Below are 13364 nucleotides of genomic sequence, written 5' to 3'. Positions count from 1 at the left end.
TGACAATGCCTTTCAGCAGGCAATCATGACACTGACATCCTTCAAAACTGGGTTGATCATTCTTGGTAGGGACTTCAATGTGCCCCTAAACCCCATCCACAAAACTTCTACGGGTGCCTCTTCACTCCCATACAGAGCCATGTGGCAAATCCAACTTTAATTATCTACCTTAACTTAACCCAATGCATGGTGCACATCACACCCCAATGAAAAATACTTCACATTTTTTTATGTACCCCACCAATGGTATTCTCAAATAGACTACCTTTTCATGACCCAGGGGACCTCATATTCTTACACAAAACAACTATAGAGAGCATGGTGCTCTCGAACCATCAACTTGTGACTTAGAACCAAAATGTAGCGCATAGATGAGCCCATGATAGCAGATCCCTACAATCTTATGTCTTACGGCGATCCATACAGGAATACTTCCACAGGAATGACACTCCAGAGACCTCTCCCATGACACAAAGGGAAGCTCGCAAATGTGTGATGAGGGGACAACCATTGGCTTCAAAGAATAAAAAGAGAGCATTAAGCTACCATACTGATTCTTAATGAGCATGCCCATACCCTAAATAGTCCAGGGCTCTGGAGATGCTTAAGGACCTGACAGACACCAGAGTCCTCTTGTACTCTTGTAGCAAACATGATAGGTGGAGCTGCACTCACACAAAAGATTTTCTACAAACAAGGGAACAAAAGTGGTTGATTCCACACCCACACCCTGCAAGCCCTGAGAGCAGGAGCTACTATTCATCACATTTGTGATCATGCAGGTATAGTGCACTCTAACAATGAAGACAGTGCCAAACAATTTGAATCCTACTACAGCCAATTCTACAATTTGAGTTCTCAAAGGGCTAACACCTCCCCGGACTGCAGATGGAAGCATCTGATTCTGAAGCTCTTGGCTCAATACAGTCCTCCCTCTTTAACAGATGCAAAAAACTGAAAGCCCCTCTCTCGATGGAGAAATTTGTGCTTGTGTTGAAGGAAATGAAACCAGGGAAGAGCAATGGACCGGATGGTCTCCCAGTGTAATACTACAAAAGCATGTCTAACCTTCTCTCATCACTGTTTCTTAAGGCTTTTAACTCTTTAGCGAATACATCTCATCTTGGAGTAGTATGTGACAGTTATATCCAAGGAAAGCAAGGACTCTTCATGGGTCTCCAGTTAGCAACCCATTTCCTTGCTTTTTGTAGGTATAAAAATTTCCTCAAAAATCTTAGCAAATCATCTGGCCCCACCATGGTTTGCCCTCGACCAAATGGGCTTTTACCCTGGCCGAGAGGCAGCTGATAACCCATTGAAGGCCTTGAACCTACATCATTGGCTTACCTTGAACAATCAGGAGGGCTTTTTTTGTCTATGGACATCGAGCAAGCGTTTGATAGGGTGGCCGGGACTATATGCTTGTAGTCTTACAGGCTTTTGGGCTCCGGAACACTATGTATACTAATATTATGTCCCTTTATGCCAATCCTGTGGCGAGAGCTGGGGTTAATGACCACCTATCAAACGCCTTCCGTATCAGCAATGGAACCAGACAGGGCTGCTCTCTTTCACTACTAAGTTTATGTATTGACTTCTGAACCCCTTTTGCTTTTATTGAGAGTGAATCTGAATGCTAAGGGAATATCGATGAGACACTGAGAATTAAAAGTGACAGCATTCGCAGACAATGTCCTTGGTCTTCTATCAGAGCCTTATAAACCCTCCCAAACTTGATCCATGATCATGAAGATTTTTGTACTACTTAGAATCAGAGGCGTAACTAGAACCTTCAGGGCCCCGATGCAAGAAACCATGAAGGGCCCCCCAGACCCCTGGCCGGGGCCCTTCCCTTCAAGCCCGGGGCTCTTCCCACTAATCCTGGGGCTCTCTAATCTCATTGCATGGCCTTTTATTATGGTCCCGCATCAGGATCCTTTCACAAGTTCTGCAGTGGGCCCCCTTCCTGCAATCTTGGGGCCTCCCCACAGTGGTGAAATGCCAGGGCCCGGTCGCAAGTGTGACCTTTGAGATCCTAGAAGTTCACCCACTGGCTTGCTACCGGGCCCCCTGGAGCATGGGGCCCGGTAGCGATTGCAACCCCTGCAACCCCTGTAGTTACGCCCCTGCTTAGAATCTCAAAATAAATTATGCACAATCCCTCGTAATAAATGTGTTCTTCCTTTGGAAGTGGTCATAAGTTGCCAGGCTAACTTTGTTTTGTTGAAGGCATTTTATAGGCAGAGCAGACCGCCACTCACTCCCTTTGAATTGCTATGTATGAACAAACCACCCAAGAGGCATCTGATCTCTTTATTCACCTCTACCAATTTAGTAACTGGCTAAGTCAGGAATAGACTGTCCAGCCTGGGATAGAGAGTTGGGTTTGGATTTGACAGAGGAGGATTGGGGGAACCATTTGCAACTATATCCACAAAAGCTCTTTGAATGTCTATACAAGAAAATGTTTTCAAGATCAAGAACCCCCTCTTATTCCTCCACCCGTTAACCGTTTAACAAACTGCACATTGTCAATTTTATATTGCCTTACTGGCTAAATGTTGCAGTGCATTCTTGAATAAAAAATAAGCATTTAAAAAAAAAAAAAGACTGCACTGCTTTGCATTCGGTTGGGGTAAGCCTATTCATTCAAGTGGGTCTTGTTCAGCGGGAGGGGTATTGTGGCATGTGTATACCCTGGTATGGCTGCCTTTGCAGCTTGGGGGCCCCAGGAAAGTTGGGGTGGGGCAGTAAAAACATGGCTTAGATGCCTGTTTTTACCACCTACCACTGCATGTGTAAACTAGGCAAAAATCGTAGAACTGAAATTCTATGAGCTTTCGTTTTGTTGCCCCAAGCAACTAGCAATAATTTTCACTATCAGGTTACCATACTGCTGTGAAAAGGTCTAGTGAGGTGACACTTTACCTACTCTACCTGCAGCACTGGATGATGGCATTCCAATACTACATATGCTGCACAGAAATGTACCCATACAACATTTTCAAGACCCTAACCTTTCACATAGAGTTTATAACCTAACCAAGTTAAAAATGAAAGAGTGAACCAATTATTCAAGTAGCTAGGCCTGGAATGGGTATTTGCTACTTTAGGTGGCACAACCCTAATGTGTAAGATATCACAGGGGAAGCAAGCTTTTAAAAATGACAGACAAGTGTAAGACATGGTCTTTATATTCATAAACATCTCTTTTGAAGATGGGATTATAATGGATTTTTGCAGCATTTAAATTCAGCTAAATTCTACAACAGCATTCTGTGTTATGGCTGCATATAAATGCATACTGTCTGTGTCCAGTGCCCATCAGAGCCCCTCATCCCCTACTCAGATAAGCAGTTACATGTCAACAGCAGTGCCACTAGCCATTGCTTTGTACAGGGTACAAATTTGGCCTTGCTGTTGTTAGTTGTGGCTGCTCGCACTCAAAGTGTGCACGGATGTAATTTCTCTGCTTGCACAAATCGCAGATTCTTGCCAGCAGGGGCTCATCTGAATAGGCCAATAGAAATTGGCTGAGAGGTAGATCACTTTATTTGTTATTTTTTTTTATGGCTATTTAAATGCAGCAACATAGTCTATAATGCCTTACAGAGCACATTAAGATTTTACATTGTTGCATTGTAGCAATGTGTGCTAAATTAGAATGGTATCAAAAATGCATTATTACAGTAGACTGCAACATCTCTGCGATGTAGCGTACCACATGCAATGCTTTGTGGTGTGTTGTGTTAAAAATGAAATAAGCTGCTTTCACACAATATGTGTCAATATGCAACATACCCATGAGCTCATGCACTGCAACAAGCTGTAGAGATGTGAAGTGGCCTAAACCTTACAGTGGTCTTTGCCCCAGAAGAACTTACCATATAATGTCTCTACTCATTAGTACATATACATATTCATGGGTGTCATTCTCTGAAAGTCTTTCAAATTTTTAAGCTCTATTCCATGAATTATGTGCAAGCAAATATCTTAGTTACATAGATTACATAGTAGTTGAGGTTGAATAAAGACAACAGTCCATCCAGTTCATCCTGTACAGGTGTGTGTGTGTCAGTAACGTGATCATTTCCCATAACCATGAATGTTGTGATCTGTGAGATGCACGTCCAATAGTCTTCTAAAAGTAGCCATACTCCTCGCAGCTACCACCAATTGTCACCGCCCTTACAGTGAAGAACCCCTTATGCAGCTTTAGGTTAAACCGCCTCTTCTCTAATCTCATTGTGTGGCCAAGTGTCCTCTTACACTCCTTGATACTAAACATTTTTTACCTATGCTGGGATCACCATTGAGGTTTTTGTAAATCGCTATAATGTCCCCTCTCAGGCATCTCCTCTTCAAGGAGAATAAATTAAGCGCTTGTAATCGCTCCTTGTAATTAAGGTCCTCCAAATTAGTTTAGTTGCCCTTCTTTGGACTCTCTCCAGTTCCAGCACATCCCTTCTGAGGTTTGGCGACAAGAACTGGACGCAATACTCCAGGTGTGGGCGGACCGGTGTTCTAGAAAGTGGTAGGATTATAGCTTTGTCTCTGGAATATATCCCCTTCCTTATGCATGCTAATATTCTGCCGGCTTTGACAGCTGCAGCTTGACATTGTATGCTATTACTTAGTCTATCATCTACTAGAACCCCTAAACAGAGGCGGCTCTAGGCTTTGTGAGGCCTTAGGCAGAATTTAGACATGAGGCCCCACTCACCCCCTTTGCAGAGGTTAAGGAAGAACCCAGAGGCTGATTACTGCTGCTTGTGTGGGTGGGATGTGTACTGTGGCAATCACATGGAATGAATAGGAGAGGGATGGGACTGGGAACTATGGGGTTGGGGAGAAGGAGGAGGGAGTAAAAAGGGGGGGAGTGGGAAGATGAGGCATTGGTAGAGGAAAACTGGAGTGAAACTGGGGGATCCTGGTCTGTATAGCAATAAAAAATAAGGATTTGTACTCACATGAGGGGAACGGACAGGGGGACAGGGAGACAGACAGACAGACGGACAGACAGGGGGACAGACAAGGGGACAGATGGGGGGACAGACAGACAGACAGACAGACAGGGGGACGGACAGACAGACAGGGGGACGGACAGACAGACAGGGGGATGGACAGACAGACAGGGGGACAGAAAGACAGACAGCGGGACAGAAAGACAGACAGGGGGACGGCCAGGGGGACAGAGAGGGAGACAGGGGGACAGATGGGGGGGACAGACAGACGGCCAGGAGGACAGAGAGGGAGACAGGGGGACAGATAGGGGGACAGATAGGGAGACAGGGGGACAGACGGACAGATAGAGGGACAGACAGACAGCTAGCGAGACAGAAGGGCAGATAGGGGGACAGACGGACAAATAGGGGGACAGATAGGGGGACAGACCGACAGATAGGGTGGACAGACCGACAGATAGGGGGGACAGACCAACAGATAGGGGACAGATAGGGGGACAGACGGACAGATAGGGGGACAGATAGGGGGACATACAGACAAATAGGGGGACAGATAGGGGGACAGACGGACAGATAGGGGGGCAAACGGACAGATAGGGGGGCAGACGGACAGATAGGGGGACAGACGGACAGATAGGGGGACAGCCCGACAGATAGGGGGACAGACAGACAGATAGGGGGACAGACGGACAGATAGGGGGACAGATAGGGGGACAGATGGACAGATAGGGGGACAGACGGACAGGGGGACAGACGGACAGATAGGGGGACAGACGGACAGATAGGGGGACAGACAGACAGATAGGGGGACAGACAGACAGATAAGGGGACAGAAAGGGGGACAGATAGGGGGACAGACGGACAGATAGGGGGACAGACCGACAGATAGGGGGACAGACCGACAGATAGGGGGACAGACAGACAGATAGGGGGACAGACGGACAGATAGGGGGACAGATAGGGGGACAGATGGACAGATAGGGGGACAGACGGACAGGGGGACAGATAGGGGGACAGACGGACAGATAGGGGGACAGACAGATAAGGGGACAGAAAGGGGGACAGATAGGGGGACAGACGGACAGATAGGGGGACAGATAGGGGGACAGACGGACAGGTAGGGGGACAGATAGGGGGACAGATGGACAAATAGGGGGGACAGACGGACAGATAGGGCGGACAGACAAACAGATAGGGGGAAAGATGGACAGATAGGGGGACAGATGGACAGATAGGGGGACAGACGGACAGATAGGGGGACAGACGGACAGATAGGGGGGACAGATGGACAGATAGGGGGACAGATGGACAGATAGGGGGACAGATAGGAGGACAGACGGACAGATAAGGGGACAGATAGGGGGACAGATAGGGGGACAGATGGACAGATAGGGGGACAGACGGACAGATAGGGGGACAGATGGACAGATAGGGGGACAGATAGGGGGACAGACGGACAGATAGGGGGACAGATAGGGGGGACAGACGGACAGATAGGGGGGGACAGACAGGGGGACAGACGGACAGATAGGGGGGACAGACAAACAGATAGGGGGACAGACGGACAGATAGGGGGACAGACGGACAGATAGGGGGACATATGGACAGATAGGGGGACAGACGGACAGATAGGGGGACAAATAGGGGGACAGATGGACAGATAGGGAGACAGACAGACAAATAGGGGGACAGACGGACAGATAGGGGGACAGACGGACAGATAGGGGGACAGACGGACAGATAGGGGGACAGACAGAAAAGAGAAAGAAAGGAATGGAAAGAGATGGAGGAAGGGTGCCCCTTAGATCAGAGTACTCACTGGAAGGGATGTATGGATGGATGAAGGGATCAGATGCCAGCTTTCCTCTTTTTCTTCCTGGTTTTCAATCTTCCCGTGTGGGTGGGGCAAGCACAGGTGGAGAGGTCGGGAGGAGGAGCAGAAGCAGGCAGCAGCTCTTTCTCCTCCCCTGTCTGTGGTCTGTGAGGGAGGGGGAAGTGTCAGCGCCGCGGCTTCAGTATTTGGCTGTGATCCGGAGATGTCAGTGAGCTCCCATTCCTCTTGAGCTACTCCTGATCACAGCCCCGATTCTCCTGCTTACAGATCGGCCGGGACTCGGAGTCAGGATTGTGCTGATGGCAGGGAGATCCCTGCTGCCAGCCCCAGAGGCGACTCTTTAACTCGGCATATTAGGGCGGCCGCGAGGCCCCTGTGAGTGTGAGGCCTGAGGCAACCGCCTAATTTGCCTAATTAGAGAGCCGCCTCTGCCCCTAAATCCTTCTCCATCCTGGATTCCCCCAGTGGTCCCCCCCCCCCCATAGCATAATCTGCATTTATGTTTTTTGCACCCAAGTGTACCTACAAGTGCACCCATCTTGTTTTTATTTCCCTTACAGATGAATGCGTATTTAGAGTAAACACAGATTCACTTTATTTACTAAGCTTAGTGAACAATCACTAAGCCCCGGTTCACACTAGGGCGACCTGTGAGGCGACCTGGTCGCCTCACAGGTCGCCGCAGGTCGCCTCCCATAGGGAAGCTGCGGACCCGTTCTAATAGGAGCGACACAAGTCGCTCCGACCTAGAAAAAGGGTCCGGAGCTTCTTTGGGGCGACCAGGAGGCGACCGCCATAGACTTCAATGTTATGAAGTCCGTGGCGGCCGCTCCGAGGTCGCGGCGCGCTGCTCGCACCGCGATCTCGGAGGTCGCCCCTGGAAGTAGCGTCGCGGTAGTGTGAACCGGCGCTTAGTGAATAGCCTCTGCTCTATTAGTAAATCAATCCTGCGCTGTTGACTATTTCAAAGCATTGTAGGTGCTGATTATTGCCTGAAAGAAATGATCTAAGGTAGAATATGATCTTTTCACTCAGCAGGTGAAGAGATAACATCAGAAATTAGCTAAATAGATCATAACAAGTGTTACTTATGTGTTAGGAAATCTTTCAATGTAGCATGTTTATTCATATGGGTAGAAGGTGCAAATAGGAAAGTGAAAATGGCAATGTTTAATTGTGGCCATACACACTTCACTAAATGAGAAAGCTCTTTTTAGGATATATCTCTTCCAATAGGAATAATTGATCTATAGTTGACAATCAGTTCCACTAATATGTCACACACAGAGAATTAGATTTTGAACGATAGTTAAGATTTGATCGTATAGTACAATCTTACATTTTCGATTGCATCTCTGTTTCCACCATGTAATCTCAAAATCGGATTTATCCAAATAAAATCGTATTCATAAAAACTGTGCTTCTGATCAATGCAAAACAATCAATAAATTTACACCACAGCCAATTGACTCAGTTTGATCAAATCCGATACAAATACAATCTAAATCAGTTGAAGGGAAGTTATGGCTATTTGATTGTTTACAGATTTGATCGTTTTTATCAAATCACACATTGATTGGATAAAAATATTGTAGCGTGTATGGCTACACAATTTTAAAAGTGGAGTTTGGGATCAGCTATATCCCTCTCAAGTATACAAAAACATCTGACAATTGCCTTTTAAGAAAACCATATGACAAAAACAGAAATTACAGCATTACATATAAACAGTTTTTCAAGTCCTAGTCTGCCTTTCTGGATCCATATGGAAACATAGAAATACTACAGATAACTTATGCCTCGTACACACGCATCGAATATTGGCCGGGAATTTTCGGCCAACGTCCGATCGGCCGATTTTCGGCTTGTTAGTATGATGCTTTCGACAACCGACTCCGACTTTTCGGCTGAATAAAATCTGGTGTGCAGGCTATAAAATTTTTGTTGGCTGTCAACACAATGGCCGATTTTCCGTTAGTCAGTACAGATTTCGGCAGACAAAAATCTGATGAGCAAGACTGGGCATGCTCAGAGAAGAAAAAACACACGGAAAGTAAACCAGCACATGACATCACTTCTGAAGTAGATTTTTGTTGGCCGAGAAAATTCGTGTGCAGTCTAGGCACATTCCAACCAACAAAACACAACTCTGGACAAAAGTCAGACGATCGGTCGGCCGATAATCGTTGCGTGTGCACGAGGCATTAGTCTGTGGACTATGACCCCATTCCCCAAAGTGAGATCCGCCTACTTCCAAGTTGGTACATCTAATCTCTGAATTCACTCTGTTGCAAAATAAAGTTAATAAAAACAAGTCATTAACTTCACCTTTTGCTGCAAGTAAACTAACAAATGTTTTATAATTATCTTCTTTTGCTTGTAAAGAAAAAGGTTCAGCCATGAAACAGAAAGTATAAGCAGCACATTCACTAAGCTGAGTGAGGAAAGGGGAACTTTCAAAGGAGGAAATGTACATGTAACAGCATATATATTTTTCTTTAAATAAAATAAATAAATAAATATATATATATATATATATATATATGTATATATATATATATATATATATATATATATATATATATATATATATATATATAAAATTAAACATACCTCTGGATTCCATTTTTGAAATTGTCAAATGTTTTCTTTTTGAGTTAAAATGAAAACAGTATCCTTGTCATGTGGTTAAGTTTCTTCATTTTCCAGTTTGGTTTTTCCTGGTATTTCAATAGATAATATTTTCCACCTCGCTGTAGGTAGTGAGCGGACCCAGCGGGCACTCAGTCGATTGACGTGTTGCAACGAACAAGTGCACACACCTGTAGTCTCAGCCAAAGCAAAGAGTTACAGTAATACTGTATAGACTGCACTTCCTGATTTCTGCGTGTCCTATACTTCCTGTATTTAGTCTTACATGCACCAATGACAACACTTGCAGCACAGCCCTCTCATCACCATAGCTGTATAGAAATGTACTGTATACAAGCTTGCTAAGCTGCAGCTGTATAAAGGAAACTGTCTCTGTTCGCTGTTCGCCAGGTGTTCTGCCAAGCTGTTAGTGCCATAGAGGGGGTAAAGGGAAACTGGAATGACTGGGAAATTCTACTGACTAATAATAAATGTTCTCTTGAAGAAAAACTATTAAACTTTAACAGCTGAGCTATGTACTATGAAAACAAAGAGTACTTTGTCTTGTAGACACAGTAGACTTTTTCTTTAACACTGTAGTGCCTGGTTATAAATGATCATGTTTTAAAGGAAACACATGCTTTGAAAGGCATATGTTACCACCAATGAAAATCTTCTGAAAATGTTAGTTTCTTAGTTTTCTTGTTTATCCTATGACCTCAATATATTACGTCAATAACATAAAAACTCTTGCAATAGGTGAAGTCAGAGAAGAAGTCTACAAAGTCAAACTCTATTCAAGTTGCATTCTCAGCTCAAAAATGTACTTTCTATTACTCTCAGCCTCCAAAATATCCAAATTACTTTTTTTGCCATAGATCACAGCCCTGCCTGGCAGGGTAGGAGAAATATAATTTTTTCTGCTGCAGTTATGGTTGTAAATAATTGTAAACCTCAGACATGAAATATGAACAAAACATATCACTCTATAGTGTATACCAGCACGAGTGCTGTCAGGGCCTGGATCTGAACCTAGGGTCTCTGCTGTGTCTGGTAGTAACTCTTCTCACTGAGCCACCTGAGATGCTGGACAGCTCCCTGCCTGACTGCTTAGACAACTTTGCCTAATGGGGCTTAGACGGTTCAAATCTCGCCCACTTCAGCCACAACCGGCCAATATTTGAACCATGTATGGGTAGGCTGAATGTACCAAGTTGATCTTGTGTGATCTTTACTTGTGATTATCGCTAGCAGCTGGCATAGCAATAATCACTGTCTTCTCCCAGCAGGGACAGCTTCCCCCTCCCCCCTCCCAGGAGAAGATAATGGCTTGGCAGGAGCAATTCCTGCATCAACACTGTCTGACTTATGTCTTGTTTCTCTTGACCCTTCAATCCTTTGTTTCTCCCACAAACTTCCTTTTTTAACCATGCCTTTGCACTTTCTGTTTGCAAGATTACTGTGCTCTCTCCAGCCAACATCTCGCTCTTGTCATGCCTGCTCCCGTCCATATAGTAACCACTCGTTACTAACCTTTTGCTTGTTCCTCAACTGCTCTTCTGCTTGATCCCATCCTGCAACCACTTGTTACTGACCTTTAACTTGTTTACTGACTATGCTTCTGCTTGATCCCTTCTTACTATATCTGCTACTGGACCTCCTGGTGGAACAATCTTAAATACTGGGAACTGATCTTAAGATACAGCAAAATCCATCTCCACCATCAGGTGTTCTGGTGAATAACAGTTAGCAGAGGCGTGTTAACAGCGAGGCAAACAAGGCATTTGCCTTGGGTGGCATTTTTCAGGGGGTTGACGCTGCCCCCAGAGGAAGCTCTTTAACCACTTTCCGTCCTTTTGGTGTTATTTTTTTTTTTTTTAGAGCCTGTGGTCAGCTCTCTTGTAATAGCATTTGGAATGGCTTACTAACTGCTTAATTGTTATTACAAGCAGCGGAGGTTAACGCCCCCCCCTCCCCCTGTCTTCCGCCACTCTCTTGGGCTCTCCCATCCCTCTGGGAGACCCAATGACCAGTAGGCACTTCCGCTGGCTTTCCAGACACCAAGCAAAGCCGGGATTGGGTTTGATTTGCTGTTCGTAACAGTAAACTGGAAGCAATGATGTGACATCACTTGCGGTTTACTCGAAAACTATCTGCGCCAGTTTTTGAAAATGCATTCAAAAAAGTGCAGAGGGTCTTAAAAACCCCAGGTCTCTCCATAAAGAGTAACTGTCACATGCCTATTGATGTCACAAGGATGTTTACATTCCTTGTGACAGCAATTAAAGTGATAAAAAAAGCAAGTGTAAAATAAAAAAATTAAAAAATAATAATAAATAATAAAAAGTTGAAAGTGCCCCTGTCCTCCGATGCTCACATGCAAAGGGGAAAACACATGTCAGTCCCTTATGCACGCAAACAGCGATCGTACCACACATGTGAGGTATCACCCTGAACATCAGATTATGGACAGTAATTCTATATATGGCAATTGGACAAATCATGTCTCAGGGTCTGCTGAGGAAGCCGCAGCTATTCACTGTGATTGGCTACAGCTTCCCCATCAGACCCTGAGACGAGAAATGCAGCGGGACAATTTTACATGGTGGTGGGGGGGGGTGGGCAGTTTTAATCTTGCCTAGGGTAGCACAAAACCAAAATACACCACTGCGACTTAGACTCTGCACCTTGGGTGAGCCTCTGTCATCTGCCAGTCTGCCATCTGTTGTATACCTATTCTGCTGGTCAGTCTGAGTCTATCTACTGCTATAGCTTCTGGTCTCCAGGCCTGACCCCTGACTGTGACAAGTGCACAACAACAATCAGTAAATTCAATATACATTGCACAATCTGCTGGAGGGCATATCTGCACTAAGAAATGAAATACTACGATTTTAACACTGTACTATGGTTATATAACAAAGAGGAAGTAAACTGATCTCCCCAAGGGAAAAATAACTGTGAAAGGTAGGTAGCAGAGCATGTCAGATAATCTAGTGTTCATGTATTGTATTGTAAAAAATGTTTTTACATATAACAGTATTTTTGTGTTTTCAATTGGAAGTTGCAATAAAAAAACAGTTGATTTCCATTTCTTTTTTCCATATCACAAGTTGTTTTGGCTGGGGGTAATAACATTATGGAGTATTGCTAATGCTTGTGCATTTCAGAGTTTGTGTAATGTCTATCCTTGTGCCTACATTTTGATCAAATGTTCTAGGATAACCTATAGCCTAAAAGGCAATTCTGTATACAGTAGCTAAAGGGTGTTGTTTTCGGTGTAAAAACCAATATTCTGCTGCGGGACCATCTAAGGGTCTCCCAAAATATTTAAAGTGTATGTCTTTTACTAAAGGAAAATGTAAACCCAATATTTTATATTCCTGATATGTAACAGCTGCTATCACGTCAGTGGTGTATTTAGCTTTTGTGCTGCCCTAGACCAGACTAAATTTGTGCACCCCCTAATTTAACTATGACCCACCCCTTCCTGTCTCGCGCAGCCGAGCTAGCTTGCCACAGTAAAACTGCAGCGGCCGGTTGTCAAGTGGTTAAGAGGCTGGATTCACCCCTTTTTTATGGATAGTGTAGGACCCACTGATAATGGGGTACTTTGACGCAGTGGTGGGCTTGAGCACGATATGGCCATATGGTGGGACTAAATCCCCATTTTTATTTATGGATTGTCTCCATATTTGATAGTCATTTCTTTTGCATGTGTGCGCTATTCTTTTTTAATATACATGTCGCTTGGTTCATAGCTGCACCGGCTTTAGATATACATGTTCAGGGTTTGCTCCCCCAATTTTTTGCTTGTTCAAGTGGTTAACCACTTGCCTACTGCCGAATTACTGCGGGAGGTTGGCTCGGCTGAGCGAACTGAGGTATGGGTACATCGGTTCGTGAGAGAGCTCCTGGGGCTAAGCGCGCACTCC

General features: G+C 44.9%; 1 protein-coding gene across 1 annotated transcript in view; it reads right to left on the bottom strand.

Moving 5' to 3' along the window:
- Window positions 1-9888, bottom strand: part of PIK3AP1 (phosphoinositide-3-kinase adaptor protein 1) — a 190733-nt gene extending 180845 nt beyond the window's left edge. Inside the window, exon 1 of the mRNA XM_082267573.1 lies at window positions 9412-9888. Within this exon, the coding sequence (XP_082123699.1) occupies window positions 9412-9424 (13 nt within the window). The 5' untranslated portion in view covers window positions 9425-9888. The remainder of the gene's footprint in view (window positions 1-9411) is intronic.
- Between the last annotated feature and the right edge of the window lie 3476 nt (window positions 9889-13364).

Source organism: Pelophylax lessonae (genome assembly GCF_965119305.1).
Source record: "Pelophylax lessonae genome assembly, chromosome: 9".
Classification (NCBI taxonomy): Eukaryota; Metazoa; Chordata; class Amphibia; order Anura; family Ranidae; genus Pelophylax; species Pelophylax lessonae.
This window is presented reverse-complemented; position numbering and strand designations above follow the sequence as displayed.